This window comes from Indicator indicator, chromosome 18 (assembly GCF_027791375.1).
Source record: "Indicator indicator isolate 239-I01 chromosome 18, UM_Iind_1.1, whole genome shotgun sequence".
In the NCBI taxonomy this organism is placed as follows: Eukaryota; Metazoa; Chordata; class Aves; order Piciformes; family Indicatoridae; genus Indicator; species Indicator indicator.
Window position 1 is genome coordinate 4,020,307 of NC_072027.1, and position 23,052 is coordinate 4,043,358.

The 23,052-nt window shown below is 40.7% G+C and overlaps 1 protein-coding gene across 1 annotated transcript; it reads left to right on the forward strand.

Annotated features, from left to right (window-relative positions):
* Nucleotides 1-591: 591 nt before the first annotated feature.
* Nucleotides 592-19,237, forward strand: G3BP1 (G3BP stress granule assembly factor 1). The gene is made up of 12 exons (XM_054389045.1): nucleotides 592-608; nucleotides 12,034-12,147; nucleotides 13,326-13,407; nucleotides 13,741-13,914; nucleotides 14,742-14,832; nucleotides 15,326-15,419; nucleotides 15,817-16,021; nucleotides 16,779-16,880; nucleotides 17,462-17,573; nucleotides 17,977-18,102; nucleotides 18,210-18,319; nucleotides 18,890-19,237. Exons 2-12 carry the CDS (start codon nucleotides 12,053-12,055, stop codon nucleotides 19,094-19,096), a joined length of 1,398 nt encoding a protein of 465 aa, XP_054245020.1. The 5' UTR covers nucleotides 592-608; nucleotides 12,034-12,052; the 3' UTR covers nucleotides 19,097-19,237.
* The last annotated feature ends 3,815 nt before the right edge of the window (nucleotides 19,238-23,052 follow it).

The window sequence follows — 23,052 nt, forward strand, 5'->3', positions numbered from 1 at the left end:
CCGGGCGCGGAACGCTACCCCTCGTGGCGGGCTCCTGTCCCTTTAAGAACGTCGGAAGTGGCCTGTCCGTCAGGGGCCGCTGCGCTCTCCCATTGGTCGCTGCGCTCCGTGCCGCACCGAGGGAGCCGCCCTGCTCTATAACGGGGTTTACCAGCACCTTCTCAAGGGCGCTGCTGTGCGGCTCAACCATACTATGGCGTCAGGCCTGCCCCGCCCTCCGCGGCTCATAGCCTGGGTACCGTAGTCCTATTGGTTCAGGAGGAAATCTATCAGGCCTTGTTCCACCCCATCAGCGGGAGCGCCACTGCCCATTGGTTTTACTAGGTGTCCGTCACTCTTACTGCCCCAGCGGAGCCTGGCCGCATGGTTGGTAAACTGAAGTGCCTTTCAATTATCTGCCCACCACTTTTGGGGCTGCGGGCCAATTAGTATCCGAGTGAAGGCGACCGCCCTTCTCTGATTGGTTAAGGGGCCTACAGTTGGGGTAGGCTGCGCGCCGGATATATCTAGCCGGCTGCAGAGCACGCCGTTGCGTGAGGTGCTTGTCGTCCGCCGGGCAGGCCTGTAGTGAAGCGACGCCTCCCGCTCCCGTCCCGCTCCGCCCGCAGGTGAGGGGGGAGGGTCAGCGGCCCCAGGGAGAGCGGCCGGCAGCCACCGGCAGGGCCGCGGTGTGTGTGGGAAAGCTGGGGGCCGCACTACACGGTGCTTGGCCTCAGGCTCAACTCCCCTCGCTTCCCCCCCCCACCTCCTCCTCCCCCTTATCCCGGTAGGCCGCAGTCCTTGGCTGGTTGGGGGCAGAGGGTGCACTTACTCGCGTTCCTGGCGCCGTGGTGGCTCCCGCTGCCCTGATCTCGGCAGTGCTTTGTGGCGAGCGCCCTCCCGCCTGACCCCGTTGCTGGACTTTCGCAGCCCACTCTGGGGCTCTGGAGCGGGGCCCTCAGACGGGAGGAACCTCCTCCTCTCGCGGCGCCCTCAGAGGCTGCTGAGGCGGGAGCGGGACACTGTGGCGCGCTGCTGGGCGAGCAGTTACCTGGAAGAGAGCTTTATGTGCGGGGGGAGCAGATGGGGGATGGGGATCGACGGGCCTTCATTGTGCGAGTCGAGATGCGGAGCTACGAGCTTTGTTCTCGGCTTTGCAGATTGATGTAATTTTCATCCGCTGGTCTTCTTGTTTGCTTGTCGGTTGTTGGTGGTTTTGGTTGTTTTTTGTTTGGGTTTGTTTTTGGTTTTTTTTGTTGTTTTTTTTTTTTTTTTTGAGAGGGGTGGAAGCTAGGTGTGAGGGGGTCTGACGCCTCGCATGTAGCTGAGGTAGTTCCTTTAAATAGTTGTAGCTGCAGATTGACGCAGTGATGCTGGGTGCTTTCATAGCGAGGTCGTCTGTACAGGTGTATCATTCGGTCTTCCTTGCTCAAACTTTATAGACGAAGAAACTCACAATTCGCATGTATCTTACTCTGACTTACCTCATGACCTTGGCTGGATCCGAGATTAAGCCAAGATTTAAATGCGAAGTAGTGCTTGAATGAAGACTTTCCAGCCTTTTATAAGGCCCTAGATATACTTCCTGGAGGAAAACCAGAAAATAGGCTTCCATACATCTTTGAGATCCATTTTACTCGTGCTCTTCATGATATATCATTCTCAATGTCCTTACCTGCTGACCTTTTGTATTGAGGGTTGCAGGCATATAGTAAGTATACTTCACAAAGAAAATTATACTTTTTAATTCATAATTGGTTGAAAACAGCATTTGCAGCAAGCTGCCATCTTTCCAGTGTATGCTATTTTTGTCTAGCCTGTGTTCTCACAGCCAGGAGTGACAGCTCTAGGAAATGTGGACACTGCTACCAAGCTCTAAAAAGTAATGCTTCCAGATGTCATAAATCAAATGTGGTGTCTGTATGTTGGATTGTTTTTATCTAACAAGACTTTTTAGGTTGGTGTCTTAAAGAGAAGTACATAAGTTGACAGGCAAAAAGTGCATTTAAAACCTTTTCTGAAGTCTTACCTTAAACCAAGTTTTCTCTTCTCTTATTCCATCTCTGTAAAGAAAAAGCCTAATAATATTAAATAGGTACTTCTATGTTACTGGTGGTAGCATCTCCACACCCTGTGAACTGAACTCACCTTTTCCTGGGGTGTTTCACTCAGGATACTTAATGTGAAGTGTGAGTTTAGCTTTAAAACTCTCCAAACTGTAGTGGACAGAATATACAGCTACATTGAGGGCTAGCTCTAAGTATTTGCATGTTTAAGGCCTTGTATCCTAATGCTTATGGAGCATCTTTGTGATTAAGATCTCTTGACTTCTTTGATGCAATCATGTTCTGGGGACTAGTTTGCCTGAAAGGCAACGTTAAAACATGCTAGGAAGTATAACTGCACAAAATCTGTTAGTAAAAGAATCAAATCAACATTGGAACCTTTACAAATGTGTGTTTTAGCTTTAAATGTCAATCTTCTATTTAAAAGGATCCTGTATGCATCAGACACTGAATAGTGGTGTTCACTTCTTGACTGGTGTGAATTAGGCAACTATATTTTTTTTCTAGGTTGCATTCTGTCAAGTGTGAACTCCTTAAGTTGAAGGCTAGAAAACATAACTAAGATAGAAGATCTGGTAGACAATATTTCCTTTGTCTGTGTGGGTCAGGTGTAAACATCAGGATCTTCTGTGGAATCCTTTGCATTTGCAATCTTAAGAAACATCAAAACCATACAAAAAATATTTGTTTGTACTCTGATTATAAGCCCACTTCTTTGCTGTTTATTTTGCTGCTGGCACAAAAGCATCAATGGAGTTCAACACAACTGGTGATAGTCTCTAAGTTTCAACATCCTAATTTTAAACATGAAATCTTCAGTCACTTGATGAAACAGCAAGCACTTTCTTGGTTCAGAAAGCTAGCATTTGCTTTTTAGCCTTGAAAATTGTAAGGTGAACATATATAGAAGAAAGTAAAGTGAAGATTATGTTTCTATACATACATAGGGATATTTCTTCTCATGACAGTACTATCTATTGGAGAGCACTCATGAGATTAACATAAATGGCTTGTTTCTTGAGTTGGAAAACATTTGAATTAATTATTGTAGTTTTTAATATTAGAACCTGGGCCTGTCTAAGTAATGTGGATGGATGAAGAATCAAAGAGGAAATCAAAATAGAGCAGGGTGGTTCTGGTAATTATGCTGACCATGGTCTATTGGGCTTGAACTAAATTGAAGGTTAAAAGGATAGTTTTGTATAGAAAACTGGATACGTTTCAGGTACCTATATATAAAATCTCCAGAGCTGATGTAATTGTTAACTTTTTGCTGAAACTGCCAATAGACTTGATTGATAACCTTTGGTACTTCATTGAGTGATTAGAAAAATTATTACACTGGTCTGACATTCTAGTTTCACTGTATGAAGTCTGAACCTCTTCCAGAAAGACATAACTGGTGGAGTACAGCTTTCAGAGCTAGGGTATTGTGAGCTCTCAGTTGTATACAAATCATCTCTAATGAACCTGACTCTTTGCTGAGGCAAGTGTGAAATTCTGCATTCTGGAATGCTGGTGGCCATCTTTCATTGTCCTCTGTGCTGCTCTCTACTGTTTCCTCGTTTCACTGGGAACTATTAGGCTCACTTTCTTGTTTGCTTTGAGGTATATAACACAGTGACAGTGGCATGATGGATCAGTCTTAAGTGCTACTTTCCAATTCGTACATGAAATTAGCTAAGATGGATAGAGGTGAGAGTTCACTCTTTATAGGTATCTGTTGCTTGGTGTGCAGAAAATATTTTGTTAAACCTTAATCCTGATGACTTTAGTCCAAGTGGGAGTGAGCTTGAATTTCACTGTAATGTCTGTGTAGCTTGGGGTGTTCTAATCTGCCTCTTCTGCTTATGAGTAACTTTTGCTTTTGACTTTAAAAAGCTGCAGTGGAGCCAAATGGAAAAATTGCAGACCTAAGAGAAGAGGACCAGACCTGCTGTCAACTTCATCAAGTTGTTGGAGCAGCTCTTGGATGTCAAAACAAAACCTGTTCTAATGGCAAAATCATAGGGTCTGAGTAGCTACTTTTTCATGAAGCAGTCTGGAGAGCCATATAGGCATAAAGCTGACTTAATTTTCATTTTAAAAAATGTGAGTAAATATTCAGACTAGAACTATCCTACCACTCTTGAGGATGAAATGTGCATCTTTAAAATGTAATTTTACAGAAAACATACTTGATATTGTAGGGTAAATGAGGTTGGAACAGGCCCGGTTAGAAATGAGAAAATCCTTCACCCAGGTGTAGGAGAAAGTTTGCTTAGGAGAATCCGATTTAGGATTATTTTTTAAAAATTGTATGAATGCCTCTAAATTCTCAAGGGTTTGTGTTTTGAGAAAACTCGGTTAACTTTCATGTTGGACTTCTGTCAAATCACTTGCAAGGGCCAGTTCTTTTTCTGTAATGCTAAATGCAGCATAGCTATCTTTCTGTGAGGGTCTGAAGTGTTTCTAGTTAGGCTCAGTTAGCTTAATGTTAGAGCAGTTCCTTTACAGCAGCCTTGCTTAACTTTTCTTTAGTGTCAAGTTTATTTCTAGCTTTTTTCTATCAAACTGAAGCAGGATACTAGCAGCTCTCTGAACTGTAGTACCTAAGGGAGAGGAGATGAGGCATGTTCCATTAATTTTGGAGCTGTTTATCTAACATACCTAGTTGCAGCTTCTCAACAGCTGACAAGTAGACTTGTGGAAATGCACAAAAAAATTTAAAGTAATTGTTGAGTATACAGACTTGTGGCACTTTTGAGGGCAGGAGGATCAAATTGTCTAAACCTGCTTTTATTGACCGACCTGTTGCAGGTGAAGTTATGAAAAATCCCCAAGCAGTGATTGAGCTTCAGGTCATACTTGTGAGTGCAAGTCTAATTTTAATGGCAGAGTCCTGGCCCAGGAGGAATGTAGTAAAGTAGCTCTCAGCCCAGGGCTTGCTTTCCTGCCTTTTGGGCATCTAGGAGTACCAGAGATTGTCTAATTTGGTGCTTTGCATTTTTTTTTTTTTTGCAATAGAGATTAAGTACTAGGAGCTTAAATCTATGCGTTTAGAGCTTCCTCCTTGTCTGCTTCATATTTGTTGGTCATGAATAGGAGACTTCTAAGTGGCTTGCTCAGAGATGCAAAGTCTTACTGAGAAATCTGAGAAGACAAAAATTTCACTTCCCTATCATAAACCTATAGGGTACATTATTGAAACAAAGGTAGTAAAATGCATGTGGAACTTGGTGTCCTGATCTGTGTGTAATGTCAGAAAGAACTTAGGTACACATATATCTTTGAATATTTTTCTCCTGTGACACAATACAGCAGAACTTTGAAGAAGTAATGCTAAATATCATAGCTGCAGTCTAAAGGGGAGCTCCAGATACTTGGCTACTGAAAGGTGATACTTGCTGGGTTGTGGGCATAGGGCAGTTGTTACAAACAAACTAACAATAAAACCTGTTTCTTGCTGCTAATTCTCAGCAAGGATTCCAGCGCTTCTGCTGCTTCTGCAGAAACGCTATCCTCCTCTTTGTATGGCTACTTTTTGTGTTGCTGAATAGAAATGATGATTCTGTGATACAAAGTAGAAAACTGGAAGCCAGTTGAGACAGCTTTAAAAAGGTAGAAAGAAAAAAACACCAAATGCACTAAAACTGATCCAGCACTTGAGGAAGGTGAACTTGAGGGGAGAATGCAAGACAAACAGCTCTGTGGGAAACTTACAATACCACTTACCTTTTAATGCCAAATTATTAAGATTATTCTTCTCTCCTTTTAAATAAGACCTAATTTGCTTTTTGTCTGTGGACCTTTATACTTCTCTAACTACAGGAATATTACCTAGTGTCTCCTTCCTTCCCCAGATAAACATCCCTTACTGATCTCATCCACCTTAACAGAGGCTTTAGGTACTCTTCTTTGTGTTTTGTTTCTTTGCTTTTGGGCTTAATGCTTTAGAAATCATCTTTCTCTGAAAGGATGACTGTTACTCTAGATTCTGAATGATAGCAGTTCATCTCTCTTGCTTGGCAAAGCCGAACAATACAAGAAGCACTGAATTTTGACTGCAACCTGGCAGACTCCATCATATCCATCAATTTATGGATCACACTTAGATTTGTTAGCAAAAACACAGGCTGACTTCTAGAATGACAGCTCTTCTGCAGCAATCCATGGTTTGTTTATTTGTATTCTTGCAGTGTTTAAAGGGCTGTGCATTGCTGCTGAGTAAGGCTTCCCATCTGCCACTGGCAAGCAGAGGGTGTTTTCAGTACTAGCATGGCCACCGTTGAATCTAAATCTGTATTTTTTTTTTTTAATCCTGTAATGAAAATGTTTTTCTTGTGCTTAAGTTTGGATTGATTGCTTGAATGCTTTGATTAGAAAATAGATAAGCTTCTAATTTGATTCTTCTCATCTGTATGTTGTAGTGTCTAGCTTTTCTCTAGTGCCCTTCATCAGTGTATCTCAGAGCTTCAGAATGGGGTTCAGGTGTTGCTCTGTCTTTCTGCAGCATCAGGATAATTAAGCACAGAGAAAGCTGTTTGCCCAAGGATACAGCCTGATTATTTTATTTAGGATCCAGCTCCTTGTAACACCTCAAGTACCCTTGAACTTGGACCCTTTGTAGACTGTGGTTGTCATACAATACACCCTAGTCACTATAGTGGGTAGAGAAATGTCTGCATTAAGTTTGAGGAACCAGATCTATGGTTCATTAGGTGTTGCTTTGAAGATAAGGAATGAGGGCTCCTGTGCCTCTATATGTCTAGCATTTCACACTACTCTCAGCTAGAGAGTGCCTACTTCTGGGTGCTCTAGTGAATATGTATCTTGTAGACCATCTTAATCTTTCCAGGAGATAGTGGTGAGAGCTGCTTGCTGTGGTAACCTCACAACTTGTTCCAGTAGTTCAAATATTTCGTTACTCATTGGATAAGTTATCTCATCACTTATCTTTCAGGCTGTGGCTTCTAAATGTCTTGCCTCATGTGGAATGGTGTGACCTTTAAGATAACTTCTTTCAGACAGAGTACTTCACCTTTTTGTATCTTGACAGTTTCAGAGGGGAACTGGTTGCAAGCAGGCAGTTCTCTATGATGGCTTCTGTATAAAACATGGGCTGCATGGCTGTGACACTGTTCCCTGTGACATTGTCCACTTCTGCACCCAGTGGGAGGCAAGTAGAGATAGTCTCAAAACACTAATCTCCTTTAAAAAAACTAAGTTTGCCTACTTACTTGAAGTGCTTTTTCTGTGCTTCATAATTTAGGCTCAAGGTCAGCAACTGAGTTTTCTTATATTGTTGGCATCCAGTAGTTAAAGCTGTATCATACTGAGATGTGAGATACTAGTATCTGGTACAATGTAGTGTATATTACTCTTCCTACTTGAGCAAGCTGGTGTAACAGCATAAATACCCAGTTGAGATGGGCCCTGGAATTTGTCTAGTGATGTGTGTTTGTGTTTCACTGTTCTCCATAACGTTTTCTACCTCAGTTCACACAGGTACCGGCTTCTCTCTTTTTGCTTAATCAGCAGCACTAGCAAATGCTAGTTATTTGAAAGATGTGGAGAGTTGGAATTAACGGGGTTTGATTTGCTTTTGTTGTTTAACTTCTAATCTAGATCATGCCTGTTGGAGGCATTTTAGGGTTTTTCTTCATGATTTTATTTGTACTATTTTTCTTTTTGCCTAACGCAGCATTAGTACCTGCTTGTAGTGCTGGTTACTCCATATAGATAAATGGTTTGTGGCTTTGAATGTGCTCACCTGTTGCTAAGCAACCTGAAGACATCCCAAATGACACTTAATTACACAATCCTATTAACTATTGACCAAACCTTTAATGTCCAATGAAATTGCTGGTTGTCAACTTTGTAGTGTGGTGTGCTTAGGCAAACACACCTCTTTTTCCATGCGAGCTTTTCTGGGTGTTTAAGTTTCCAAAAAACCTTTTATGCTATGAAATTAATTGATAGCAAAATGAAGGAGTAGTGTTGAATTAAGTTTGACATTCTGGTTTAAAGAGGAAAATTCTCTTCATCTGGATTATGCATCTGTGGTACTGTCAGAGCTGCTTTTGTATCATTAAACGGTAAAGTTGTAGAAAGGAAAGTTTTGAATTACATTTCAAAGAAGCTGATGAGCTGCTTGGAAATTGTCGCAGCTCTATGACAATATCTTGGTTGGTTAAACCTGTAATTACATGGACAGATGGACACATGTGGAGGGTGGAAGGGATTGGGGACGACTGTTTTGGTACCCTGTAAACTACAAATTTATGGAGATGGGCAGGGGTGTAGCATCAAACAAATCACCTTATAGCATACAAATAGCCCCAAGAGAAAGTGTGAACTGCTGTAGGCTCCTTCCCTTGATCTGCTGTGTAATATTCCAGTCAAACAGGGCTATAATGCGATGTAGTAATGTTGGATTTGAGACTTTGTTCTATTGAAGTGCCAAGTCAAAAATGTGAAAATGAAGATGTCAGAGAAAGGTGTAAGGGTAATGTTAAAGACAAACTGTTTAGAATATGGTTCAGTGGAATTTTTAACTTCTGTTACTACTGATATTTTTCTTGACAGAAGATGTTTAAAGCTGCCACATGCTTTAGGAAGTGACTTATTGCAATGGGGTCTTTTCCTCTGGCTTGTTATGTGAGGCTTAGTCGATTCTTCAGCCACTGGTTGTCCTTAGAGCCTGAACATTGTGTAATGTACATTAGAGAGATTTTTATTCTGTACAAAGTCTATTGGAAACAAGATCCAGACTAAGCTCCTTGTCTGTTTTTTAAAAATAATAAAATAAAATTGAGTCGAGACAGCAATGTTTAGTTCACTGTAACTCTAGCAGTTTGGTGGGAAAACACTAACTGATGCTAGCTGTTATGTGTTTTTGGAGTCTTGTTATTTTTCTGAATATTGAGATGCTATTGGGTTTTGTGGACCTAAATCTGAATTTATGTAAATAGCTCTAATTTACATAACTGTACTTTAGAAATTGAGTGCCTAGCACTGATTTTCTGCCAAGTAGGAGCATTATAACAGATGGCGGAATTTTCCACCAGCCAGGTGATAACCACTGTAAAGAGGAGATATTTGTCTTTCTGTAAATCTCTTGGCTTAAGGAAAGGGCTCTGTTATATTGCAGAACTGTTCCAGTGTACTTGTTGTAATTTGAATTACCCAATTTGTTTTACATGTATGGAGTGATAGGAATGCATGTTTATGAATGAATCTTAAATCATCTGATTTTCAGCATTTCTTGTCAGTCCTCACCCTTTCATCATTATCTCAAGGAAGTGTGTGGGTAAGCTTCTATCAGGAGTAACATAGTGACAGTTCAAGCCTTCTGTGCAGCAGAAATGGAGTATAAAATATTTGCAGTTATTCTTAGGTCAGGGAATACCAGAGTAAAAATCGCTCATGAGTAGTAGGGAGCAAGTATTCTCTCTGGAGATGCTTGGCTTCTATCATTCAGGTTGTGCTGGCTGGGGAGCAAGAACAGATGGCAACTGGCAGCGTAGCAGCAGGTGCAGCAGGAGTGAAAACAGATTGTTGTCCTCTGATTAGGTCATGTAAAGGTTTTTCCCATTTCTTTTCAGATCTGCATATTGAGAACTGGGCACTCAGCTATTCCTCGTTCCATGTTAAAGTTAGTTCTAATAGATTTTGCACCCCTAACAGTAGGGAAGCATTTTGGCTTAATATTTTTAGCATGTAAATATGATACACCTAATAAGCACAAGACACTTGACTGTCAATGTCTAGAGTACAGCACTGGAACAGCTTAGAACAGCATTGAAGTTGATGTGCTAGTGGATTAATGCCGGCAAGGACTCACTGAATAGGAACCTGAAAGCTTTTGATGAATGAGCTGTTGAGCTTTGAGTGCTGCAGGTAGCAGTTTACTGTTATGTGTAGAAGACAAGCTTTGTACATTCATATTCTAGAAGCAATAGAAAAGAATTCTCAAGAAAACCTACCTATTGACATCTATAGAAATAAGATGGTTTTCCCCTGAATTCCAGGGGAAGTTAATCATTACAAAGACATCAAAGGCAACCCCTGCATTTTCCTCATCCTCACCTGAAACAGTGAACAAGCAACATGTGTATGTTCTTCTGTGTGGAGCTTTTGTCCTGCTCCCACTGGTATCTTGGGGTGCATGGTAGGACTGGCTTCTAACTGCAAACTCACAGTGCAGAGGCAATTTTTTTAACTGTTGTGGAGCAATTCAGTCTTGCATTGTCAGTCAAGCTGACTGGATCTAAAAGTGCAGATCTTGTCTTTTTTCCGTTTTAATTCCCACTGCTTTAGGGTCATCCTGCCCTTGTAATGACAGAATTTCACAAGTGCTTGACAGGAAACAAAGTTAAATGAGGAAATCAGTGGTACCCACAATTTTATCTTTTCTTTCCTTGTTGTTTTTTCCTTGCTGTTTGATAATACATTGTGGGGATCTGATTTAACATGCACTAGAAGGCAAACAAGTTCAGATCTCTGAGGTTATTGTCTCTTTAGACTAGGTCTTGATGTCCCTATCTATAATATGGTGGTTGTAATTCACAGGCTTCTTCAAAACCACAGTTTTTTCCTAAAACGAAAGTGCTCTGCAGAATCTGAGCATTTCCTGCAGGCCAGTATCATTTTCTGCACAGTTGACTCTTGAAAGTAGCCTCACACAAATGAAAGCTTCTGAGTGTATTGAAAAAAGCTTTGTTGAATTCTGAATTAGGTTTGCTCTTACCCTTTCTGCATGTTATCATGTAAGCAGTACTTCCTTTTATGATGGTAATAATTCTAGTTATATCTTTTGGTTTGAAACTTAAACCGCACACCTGCCAGGGTAGGAATTTGTGTACTGTATCTTCAGCTAAGCTGGATGCAATGCAGTCTGACCATTATTGGGAGAGAAAGTCCTTTGAGCTGCATGTGGTCTTTTAGTGCCCTTTGTGGTCAACAGCTGCTTGACTCACTGCAGAAAGCAGTTTTGCTAGTTCTTTTGTGTTCACAATGCAGGGCCTGAAAACAAACCATCATATATAGTCTGTGATACATCAACAGCAAAACTATCTGCTAAGCACCCGTTCTGCTGCCTGTTGGTATAATTCAGTATGAAGGGAAAACCTGCTTTTGTTTCTATATTAGGTAACAAAAATATGCTCTAGTATCAGTCTTTTTCCCCTTCTAGATTGAACCTGTTTTGTATGAGCATTTGAAAGCAAGGAAATACATGAATGTGTCAGTCAGTTTTGACTGACCTACACTGAAGGTCCATGTGGTGTAGTCTACCTGTAAAGATTTCCATTTTGTAGCTTACAGTTCTGTGGAAATTAGGGACAAGGTACTTAAATTGGTTTGTCCCTTTGTTTGGATGGTGTTGTCCATTTGTCTGATCTTTGGATTTAAATAAGGTGACCTGCTGAGCTTGGTGAAAGCAAGGGAAAAGCAGCATGGATTTGTTTCTAGCATAGTAATTTTAATATAATCTGATATTCCTCTACAGTATTGCACTTAAAAGCAAGGACTGTGCTGCTAGATAAAAATAGATTGGACTTGTTCTGACCTTTTGAAAATGCCTCTAATACACTAGCACAGGCTTTGCCTTAGAACATCTGACTTTTAATTCTGATTGTGGAGTCAAGTGAGGTAAATAGTACTGGGATCGACTGTAAATGACTGAGCTACTTAGCAAATCCTCTTGAAGAACCATGCTTGCTTCCCACCTGCTTTTTACTGTAGGATGATTAAATGCTGGCATGTTATGAGGTAACCTCCCTTACCCATGTGGCCTCTCCCACCACTGGTTTGGTACCCAGTGGTGGTCTCAGCACAAAAGACTGGTGACCGAAAATGCATTGGTGTTAAACTGTTTATTGTGGTAATACACCTGATGGGTTTTGGTGTGTGCATTCCGCTGTGATTATTTGGTTTATGCTATCAGTATGTGAACAGCAGTGTGCATCTCTTATTTTATGGAGCTTTTTTATTTTTTTTCCCATAGTTTTCACTTGACCAAAGAAATGGTGATGGAGAAGCCAAGTCCCCTGCTGGTCGGGCGGGAATTCGTGAGGCAGTACTATACTCTGCTGAACCAAGCACCTGACTATTTGCACAGGTAACATTCCACTTTATCATCCCTTTTTCTGTGTAAATTTCTGCTTTTGTATGTTAAAATTGGTGAATAAGCTTTATTACCATGTCTTGGCTTGCTGAATTTGGACACTTAAATCTGACTTAAGACAAACCCTGGGTGTAGTTTGCTTTAAGTTTTGATCAGCTGGATTCAAACATGAGTAATAAAACTTGGAGGAATTCTTTAAATCTGTATTCTGATTGTTACTGAAATGCTGCTAGATGTGTTCTAAGCAAGCAAGAAGAAATAATGTAAATCAGAAGTGTGTTGTTTGCTGCTTCTAGTTGTGATCAATATAAATTGAAGTTGGATAAATGTTATTTAATTAAGCATTTTTGTAGTTTTGTCTTGATACAGTGCCCCCTAACTAGGGGCAAAACATTGGAAATTGTTTGCTTGTGTATCGGTGTCTCGGTCATACCAGCAGTGATTTGATAAGGCAAAGTCAGAGGAATTATGAATGTGCAGAAAACTACAATCTGTTATCTAAACAAATTGGTTCTGTTTGATTTGACAAATATCCTGCATTGCTAGAACTAATCTAATTTCTGAAGACACACTATGTTTTGCTGTCTAGCAGTAGCTAGACAAATATTTGAAACCTTCCTTCTTCCAATCTCAAGAACACTAGGCAGCTGACCTTTTCCACTGGGGAAGGAAAGTTTACAGTGTCCTATGGAATTCAGTTTTAGTCCTTTATCTTCAAGCAGAATGTGATCCCTTGATGTTTATGACTGCTTAGCTTGTAATCCTTCAAGGTGGAAGATTTATCTGTAGTACTTCCCTATAGATGAACAAAATAAAAAGTACCATAGCTCCTTGCTCAAGCTTTTAAAGTAGAGCTTGAAGGGAAGCCTTCAGCATCCTGGATATTGAAGGCACTGTGTTGCTTTAGAGACCTTGTACAGAAAGGGGAGAATGAGGTGGAACTGTCTAGCTCCTTTGAGACTGGGTGTCTGCTATGGCTGGTTGCTACAGCTTACACAGGAGAACTTTGCATTCTTCAATTAAAAGCCCTTAAATCACTGAGAGGTTAATAGAATTTGTTCTAATAATTCAGATAGAAAATTTGCTTGAGAGTTTTATTCTTAGTGCACTCTGGTGTGGAATCTCAGTCTTAGGTGATAAAGTTTAGTGTTAAAAATATTTCTTTCCAACAGGTTTTATGGAAAGAACTCTTCCTATGTCCATGGTGGCTTGGATTCTAATGGAAAACCAGCTGATGCAGTTTATGGGCAATCTGTAAGTGCTTAATAACCCCTTACTGTCCTGCTTTTTTTCTCTCCTTTGTGGTTGAGAAGAATCACATCCAGTTGTGATTTACCCCCTTTGTCCAAGTGCCTTCACTTAAAAAATGGGGAGACAAAGCTACGTAAACAGCAATAGTTAGACAAGTGGTTCCTTTGAAATTAATAATGTAAAATTGGTTATAAAGCAAACTTAAAAGCTGATGAATTTTCTCTGGAGTTAGGGAATATATTCTAAAACCATGTCTTACGGGTTTGTTTTCTCGGAAAGCCATTAACTTAGCAGAGGTGTCTTCTGCAGTGTAACATCTGTACTGTTCTTTCACAGGATATCCACAAGAAGGTGCTGTCATTAAACTTCAAGGACTGCCACACAAAGATTCGCCATGTGGATGCCCATGCCACCCTCAACGATGGTGTTGTAGTCCAGGTGATGGGAGAGCTCTCCAATAACATGCAGCCCGTGCGCAGGTTCATGCAGACATTCGTTCTTGCGCCTGAGGTATTCTGCAATGAGTGCTGGGGTTGTAGTGCTTGTAATGTGTCAGGGTTAATGAGGCCTGTCTGGCTCGGTGTTGGGATCTGAAGGCTAGAAAGCTTGCCACAAAATTCATCAGGGTTCTGCAAATTCCTTGGGAAATGGCACCACTTCTGTGTGGTGATATGCTCACCTTGGAGATCAGTTACAGTTGTAGATACCCTAATATTGGCCACTAGGTATGTGCAATGCATTTTTTTTTTTCTTCAGCATTTTAAAGTTATCTTTGATTTGCCCCCTAGCAACTGATCCTCTTACTGAAGAGACCTAGTAGAGGAACATGTTTCCTGTCATTTGAAGACCAAGTCCAGATTTTCTTGTAAAAAGTGCTGACTTGGCATTTGAGGTCACTTTTTAAATAGGCATCTTTTTTGAACAAAACAGTTCACATAACTGAAAAATTGCTAATAATTGATGGCAAAAAAAGAAGATTGCAAGATCACTTTATTTTCTTGTTTGGAGCTAAGACTTGATACTTAGACCCCAGAAAGTTTTTTGTTTCCCAGTGTTATAAGCTATTAGAATTAAAAGCACTAATAGGATTAATTTTTGTTCTCCCATTGTTCCCTTGATAGTATGATGCATATTTTGGGGGCTTCTTTGTTTGTGGTGCTTGTGTTTTTTTGTTTTTTTTTTTTTTTCTTTTTCCCTGAATAACTTTGGTTTAATCTTACATGGGAAGGATGATTTGCTCAAGCTGTGTTTTTTGGGTGGGGTGGGTTTTTTTTTTTTTTTTTTCAGTTTTTACATGATGTAATTTAAATTAATTCCTCTCTTTGATTTGCTTCTAGGGTTCTGTTGCAAACAAGTTTTATGTCCACAATGATATCTTCCGCTACCAAGATGAGGTGTTTGGTGACTCTGACACTGAGCCTCCAGAGGGTAAGTAGCAGGAATTTTTGCATGGTTCCTCAGGTATTTGTTTTTGAGTCTCTATCAACACTCCATTCCCACAGACAAGAGGAAATCTTGCTGGAGAAGGCACATCAGCATAAAGCTTCATGGTCTCCTAGTTTTTTTTTTTTTCCTTGCCTCTGGTTTCCTTGCACTCCAGTGAACAGTTGTCATGCAGATGATTATTTTTCTGGCATATTTTTTCTATTAAAAGAACTGTAAGCTTTATTTTAGCAGTCGCAGCTAGATTTGTAGGCTATAAATCTGCTTCTCTGAAGTATTTGGAACATGTTGTTTGACCTTGGTCAAAACTGAGTAACCAAAGTAACAGCAGTATAAGTAAATGTTTGTTCCATCCTGCATCTTGATAATGCTCCCCATGTGCAGAGACTTCACCTGTATGTTGTGGAAAATATCTTATGTTTAAACAGTGTACTAAATATGTGGGTGGTGTATTTTTTCCTTTTCTGACTTTATGTAGAATCAGAAGAGGAAGGGGAGGAACCTGAGGAAAGACAGCAGACACCTGAGGCTGTTCCTGATGATACTGGTGCTTATTACGAGCAGACTGTCAGGTAAGGATATCTTATTAGGTGAAGTCAGATGTTGCATAATACAGACTGCTTGTAGGACAGGTCAAATGAGTTTATTGCTACTCATCATTTTTCCTTTCACAGTCAAAAGATTTCTGTTTACTGGGCAGCTGAAACCTAAGTGCTTTGAGGCTAAATGTAGAGACTGAATTTTCAGTAGATGTAATGCATTTTGCTGCTCTGAAATGTAAGTGAAATTCTCATCCTTGTGCAGTGTGGCCTTTCAGACAGATCAGCCTTGTTCTTCCTCTCAAATGTGATGTACCTGACTTCTGTACTGGACAAGTAGCATTCCTTACTTCCCAATAAGAGAATTCAATGTGATAGCACCTTTGTTTTTTTTTCTTCCCCCCTTGCTTTTTGTGCTGCTGTATAATAGCAATGACATTGAGGAGCACCTGGAAGAGACAGCTGCAGAAGCAGAGCCTGAGCCAGAGCCAGAACCGGAACAAGAACCTGAACCAGAGGTGCAGGAGGAAAAATCTGAGCCGGTGTTAGAGGAGTCGGCTCCAGAAGAGACTGTGGAAAAGAGTCCTTCTCCAGCTCCTGCTGATCCAGCTCCTGCAGTGCAAGAGGACTCCAGGGTAATGACAGTGGATGGCTTTTTTCTGTGATATGGTGGTTTCATCAGTATGTTTGACTCTCCTGTTTTACAGAGTGTGTTCCTCTCTGGTAATACATAAAATATCAAGAACTAGAAGCGTTTAAACTCTCTGTAATTCCACCCCTCTAAATTACTCTTCTTGTGACCAGTTGTCTCTCCCTCACTAATTCTTGTACAGTAACAGGTAGTCAAAATTCCACCTAGTGACTAGTTGGTTAAAATGCCAGGAGCTAAGGTATATTTGGTAGGTATAGGTACTGAGGGAGGATCAGATTCTTTGTAAACAGAACTTCTGGTGTTCTGAACAGACTGCAGTTCCTGATGCTGAATCAGAAAAATGGGTGAAATGTTATTTCTACCTGGGAAGTTTTGTCATTCTTCAATGTTTAGGGAAGCAAAGTGGGTACTCAGGAAATGTACTTTGGTTAACCTTGATATGATAATTGGTCTTAAGACATGGCAGTGGCCTATTTCAACTCTATGCAGAATTTAGAAATAGGGTGGAAATGTGATTCTATTGTCATTACATTAATTAAATCTTCTGAATTAAAATAATTTGAAGAAAGCTGTGGGGAGATTGTCATTGGCTGGATCTGGAATTTCATGGACAGGTTAAAATTTTTTAGTTATCCTGTATGTCTTAGCTGTACCAGAAATATATTTTAGAAGGATGAAAGCATCTGAAGTTGAGTTACAATCTTTTTTTTTTTTTTTTTTTCCCTTCCCTTATCTCTCAGACATTTTCCTGGGCATTAGTAACCAGTAAGAACCTCCCTCCCAGTGGAGCTGTTCCAGTGTCTGGAATACCACCTCATGTTGTGAAAGTACCAGTCTCACAGGTAGGAATTCAGTACCTAAAGAAGCTCTAAGTGCTAAACGGACTGACAGTAGACTGAGGTGGGGAAAAATAGTGTGAAATCTACTTGTGTGTGGTCTGAATGATCACACTCCAAAGACTTTGAAATTCAGTGTTTCCTGTGGGTTGAGAAGGAATTTTCTCATGGAGGAGGAAAAGGGGAGTGTTCACACGAGAGGCTAGATGAACCTGCATCCAAAATGATTGCACCCTCCTAACAAGAGACAACTTTTTTCCCACTGCCTCATCATGAATGAGGTTTTGTGATGAGGGAGTTTATGTAACAGTGTCTGTGTAACTACCTCTGCACTTGGGGCAGACACTTCACTGTGTATAACTGAGTGAGGTGATGTTGAAATTCTGACTTAGTCAAGTTACAGGTTTGCTTTTAGCATATAAACCAAGATGAGGTAACAGGCATCTTAATTACAGGTCAAAAGAACTTTGCCTCCACTGTATTTTCCAGTTGTTTTATCAACGCTTTCATAGTGGTCTCTCAAAAGCAGAACTCTACTCTTATTTCTGATTCTTTCCTGTTAACTCTCTTTTTCTGAATTTATACAGCCCCGCCCTGAGGCAAAGCCTGAATCTCAGACCCCACCCCAGAGACCTCAGAGGGATCAGCGAGTGAGGGAGCAACGAACAAGCATCCCACCACAGAGGGGTCCTAGACCAAGTAAGAGAAGCTACAAAGAATAAACTGTTTACTGCTATTTGATAGTTTGGGGAGAAGCAATATGACAAAACTTTTAAAATCACATTAATTTTGTCAATAAATGAATTAGTTCTACTTTTTTAGATATGGTTATTTTAGGTTATCTTGGTCTGAGTGTTAAGCTGTAGAGCTGAATTTTGCTAGCATATTGTTGAAGTATCTAGGTTTCTACTCAGGTGTTTGGCTTCACTCGTAATAAGCAAACAGTTACAAACTGTTTGTAGAAAGCTTACCTTTTCTTATATGAATGGGTAAATAATATGAATTCTGATTCTTTTATAAGGTGCTAATTAGACTATGGCTTGATTATTGTTTGTTGTGGGGATTGACTTTCCTCAACCAAATTTTACTTTTTTTGATCAAGTTCGTGAGGGTGATCAAGGAGATGTGGAAACTCGTCGGATTGTGAGATACCCTGACAGTCATCAGTTGTTTGTTGGGAATCTTCCCCATGATGTGGATAAAACAGAACTGAAAGACTTTTTCCAAAGTAAGTTAGTGCTTTGCTCAACTTTTGGGGTCTGGGGGTTGCAGCCATTGGTGTGGCCAACAGAGCATTCTAATGTATGACCCAAGAACTTGGCTTTTCTCTTGCAGGCTATGGCAATGTTGTTGAACTCCGCATCAACAGTGGTGGAAAGCTCCCCAATTTTGGGTTTGTGGTGTTTGATGATCCTGAACCAGTTCAGAAGATCCTTAGCAGCAGGGTAAATAAATTTCTAGCCGGTGTGTTTCGGTCTGTTAATAACAGACAATGCTTTTGGGACAAAAACTGTCCCTTTGGCCTTTCCTGAGCATCTTAAAGTAGCTATGATGTTTTTCCCTCCTGTTGTTAGGACTTGTGCAGCACTTACGCAGATTCAGTCTTTTGTTATTGAAATAGCTTCTAACAGCTTAGGGGAACATGAATTTATTAATTATGGAGCTTACACCCAATGGGAAGTTGCTGAGTTCCACACAGGAAGCAGGTAAATAACTTTCAGGAAGGCAAGGTAGAGTCTGACCCTACAGACAAGTAGAATCTTGTTTGTTAAAGAGACTGAGGAGAAGAGATGGAAGAGTCGAAGCTGTACAAGTGTGCAAGTTCAAAAGGGTTTCTGCTAGCAAAGGCAGGGGGTACCTGTTTGGCTTGTCAGCAGTGATTGCTAGTGCAAAATGTGCACCCCATGACTGCAGTGTGGTGGTAGGTAATGAATCTGCATACACCACAGATGCTAGACCTTGAAGAGTTACTGATGAGTCATTAACAAAAGTACCTTTTCTGCTTCTGTTTGCAGCCCATCATGTTCAGGGGAGATGTGCGCCTGAATGTGGAGGAGAAGAAAACACGGGCTGCCAGGGAGGGTGACCGCAGAGATAACAGACCACGTGGACCTGGAGGCACTCGTGGGGGGCTGGGAGGTGGGATTCGAGGGCCTCCACGTGGAGGAATGTCCCAGAAGCCAGGATTTGGAGCTGGAAGGGGGATCGGGCAACGCCAATGAATGCATCACGGATGTTGACATGGTGGCGCAAACCCTTTTTCCTGCAGATTTGTGAATTTCAGCCTTGGGTATCTTGGAATGTGGCCCTAGCCTGTTATAGACTGCTACGTTTGATACTATTTTGGCCCTTTTTTGTTTGTGTTATGGTTTTGTGATTTTTTTTTTTTTTTTCTAGTCCTTGTCCCAGATTCCAGCTTTGTGGAACAACGTTTTAGGAAAAGTGGATTTTCAAAAGAAAAGAACTGAATTTTCTTGTTCACCTCAAACTTACGGACTGGATTTTTTTGGTACCAGTGGTTTTTCCTAGAGGAATGTCTCTAATATTTTTTCCTCTTTTTTTTTTCCTCTCTTCTCCCCCTTTCTACTGAATTTGGGTGCGTTTCAGTCAGTGGAATAATATTTCACGTGCATGTGTTCAAGAGCCTGTAGGAAAACATAGTACTTTGGCAAGTATTTTCAAGGGCAGGAAAGAACTATTGATATATTTTGAAGGTCATATGAACATCCTCTGGTCTGGAGACAATGCCACTTGAAAAATTGACGTTGACCTTTTTCTTTGTGGCGCTGTAAAAGTGGAATAATGGGTATCTGTAGAATCTTTTTTTTTCTTTTGATACATGATCACGGAAAGGAATTCGAACTACTGTTTTACCACTTCAAAATTTTGGATTGTGGGATAGGTTTTAAATGTCTAGAACTTGACTCTTTAAAACGCTTTTCCTGAACTTGTGAAATTTTTTATTGAAATAGGGAGGTTTTTTTTTCATGTTTAGTTTGTATTTGTATAAAAAAAAAAAAAAAAGCAAAATTGTTGTGCCTTCTATTTATCTCTCATTCCAGTCTTGGCAAATTGTTTAAAATAAAAAATAAAAAAGGTCTAGATTTGCTTTATCAAGTCAAGAGTATGTTGGAGTTTTTCCAAGGGAAAGAGGTTCTTCCTTCAGTCACTAGATTTATTAGGTTAGAGCTGAAGTTTTTTAATACCTTCTGTTCCTGAGTGCTGCATTGAAACAATTGAAAACAAGTACTTTTTGGATGCAGAATTTAATAACTTGGATTTGAGGCTGGGCAGGGCCCATTACAAATGTTGCAAAAGTACAACCAAAGTACAAGTACCTCGGTTGCATTCTTTACAGTTCAAACTATTGTGTGAAATAGTTATTTTTGCAGTTTAGGCATTAATGTCATCCCCTGCTTCTGCCACACCTGAAGGGGAAGGATGGCTTTTGTCAGAAGCACAGAGGCTGCCTCGTCTGTCCTGGTGTTCAGAACGATGTTGAACACTTCCCCCTGCCTCTGAATGAAGTTGAAAGTGAAAATAAAATACAAAACTGGGTGATGTCAGTCAAAGATCTTGTGAGGTTGTACTGCACAAAGCAGTATTACTTCTGTAATATGAGATGTTAAACATCTGGATGAAAAGGACAGTTTTGAGCCTACAACAGACCTTCATATCTCTTGGTAATACAAAAGTGCTGCTTAGTAAGTTTGCTTATCTATGTCAGAGTCCATTGTTTCCATGTTTTCCTTGATTAATTGATATAATCACTGTACATATGCAGTATCTTTTGAGCTTTGCTTGCTTTAAAGCTGGAGCAAAGCTGCCCTTGCCCAAAGGGCAGATGTATATTACCTGTTCCAGAACAGTAATCGTTTGCCTTCTACTTGCCAAACTTAGTGGCTGAGCATGGTTGCACTAAATAGAGTTTTGGTTTCTGTTTTGTTTTGTCTTCAGAGTTCTCGTGCTATGTCTCCATTCCATCCTTACAAATGTTTCTCATGTTGACTTGCTTACGATCTGTTCCTCAAGACTTAAGCATCTTGATGAATTGGAGGAGAGCAAAGTGTGAGAGAGCAGTGTCTGCAATGCTCTCACAGCCAGTGTGCTGGGAATACAGACTGCTTCCTCTTGTGGTGGTTACTGGTACTTTTTTTTGTTGTTTAAAAAAAAAAAAGCTTTCTGTATTTTTCATATGGGGTGACTGTGAGGTGAAGGTATGCATGGAAGTCCTCCACTGAGCTCTGTCCTTGTTGCTCATGATATGTTTGTTTTTATTTTTTGAGGTTTTGATGTTAAACCTGAGACCGCAGTAACATTTCACTTCAGACTTATCAAAGTGCTATTAATAGAAACTTTTGTAGCTCTTAACCTAATCTGCAAAAGCACCTGTAAGCCTGAAACAGTTTTTTGTAGTGGGAGTTGGACAGCTCTGGCTCATTGTGTGGTTTGAAAGAGCTGAGGAATGTCAGTGATGAATTCAAAAGCCTATAAGGTGAAGTGTGTGCTTGTTTTTCATTTGAATCATACTCTGTTCACCCAGAAAGTGATGTTCTTGTCCAAGATGACAGGCAAAATAAAGTATTTACATAAAGTTTTATTGGAATGTCTTGTAAAGAAATACCTTTCAAAAGCTGTTTGTGTTGACAGCATCTTGAACAAAATGTAGAGTGACTCAGTATTTGCATTTTGGTTGTTCTGTGACTAGGTAATAACAGAGTCTTACTGAAAAGACCTGCTGTAAAGTGTCACATTGACTGTTTTGTTTAAATTTAATAGTAGCCTGCAGCCCTTCTGGTTTCCCTTGCATACGTTAATGAAGATGGCTATGAAGTAGTGATCTGATTTAGCTCAGCTGGATGTAGTGAGCTAGAATACCTACAAGAAGGCTAACCTCTGATAAACCAAGATAGTCTAACTCTTAGAAAGAAAATGCTGCAGGGAAGTCTCCAATGAGTAAGACTCTTCCCTGCTGGCACCTCCTTCAGTTGTAGCAGTGAGGTGGTGGTTGCTGAAGTGCTTTTGATGTGCTTAGCAGAGAATAGAAGATTTGGGCTGACATTAGGCTGCTTTTGCACCCACACAAACCATATGGACAGCATCTGGAACAAAATGAACCTGACATGCTAGTGACCTACCCTTCTAAGAGCACAGTGTTTCATGTATGAGCAGTGTGATCTGGCCTCTTCTGACTATAAGACAGGTAGAAGTCAGGCTGTTTCACTTCATACCACCTGGGCCAGCACTGGAAGCCATGCTGCCTGTGCTGCACTTTCACTGCTTACTGGTGTACCGTTAAGAGGCTTAGTTAACCCCTTCCCTTATGCAAGGAGAAACTCCTGGAGTGCTCTTCGATATCAGCAGGCTTGCGTGGGGCTGTTGTGTCAAGTTGAACTGAAGCTGTGTATTCTGGACTGCAGGTGTTTGTTCTGCAGTTGAGGATTCAGGTAGGGATCACTTGCTCTGCAGAGCCTTCTTTACAGGTTCATTTTGGCTTGGTTTTTTGGTGTTGTTTTTTGTGGTTTTTTTTTTTTTTCCCCATTTGCTCAGAGGCAAAGCTCTGGTGGTCCTGGGTGTACACCAATCATACACAGGTGAGGGCTGAGTGTACTACTGGAAACAGGGCTTTGGGGAGAGGATTTCTTCCTGGAGTAGGAGGCTGAACCTCTGTGGGAACAGCAGGCTCTGAATCTGAATATGAAGCATTCTTCACCAGTGGCACATGGAAAGGATGTCCTTCAGACCTGGCAGTCTGCTTTCCTTGGTGAAAAGGAAGGTTCTGGGTGCAGGTATGAAGATAAGAGTTGATCTCTGCAGCTTTCTGCATCTCTCAGAGGGACATAATTTAGAACAAAATGTGGGTTGTGTTTTTAAATTGTTTCTCTTTCTTTACACCCTGCCTGGGGCTAGGAACACATGACACAAAGCAGTTTCCCTAAGTTGTTGCATGCCTTAGCAGGAAGTAATTATCTCGGTGATGATTTCAGTTCCCAGCATCACTGTTCTTACTCTGGCTGGTAACTTGAAAAACTGCTCTCCAAAGCTCTTGATAATCTGGTTAGAACCTTGTATGGTAGATGGGGCAAGGGAGTTGAACAGCTTATCTGGTTATGAGACATGAAACAATAGAGTAAAATGCTTTCAAAGTCCATAGTTCCTTGAAGATAGCAGATTCTAG

Bases quoted from the DNA above. Each gene is read 5' to 3' on its own strand.
- G3BP1 (XM_054389045.1), top strand. From the start codon at position 12,053: ATGGTGATGGAGAAGCCAAGTCCCCTGCTGGTCGGGCGGGAATTCGTG. The intron at 15,420-15,816 runs GTAAGGATATCT...GCTGTATAATAG, and splicing joins TATTACGAGCAGACTGTCAG to CAATGACATTGAGGAGCACC. The intron at 18,103-18,209 runs GTAAGTTAGTGC...TTTCTCTTGCAG, and splicing joins ACTGAAAGACTTTTTCCAAA to GCTATGGCAATGTTGTTGAA.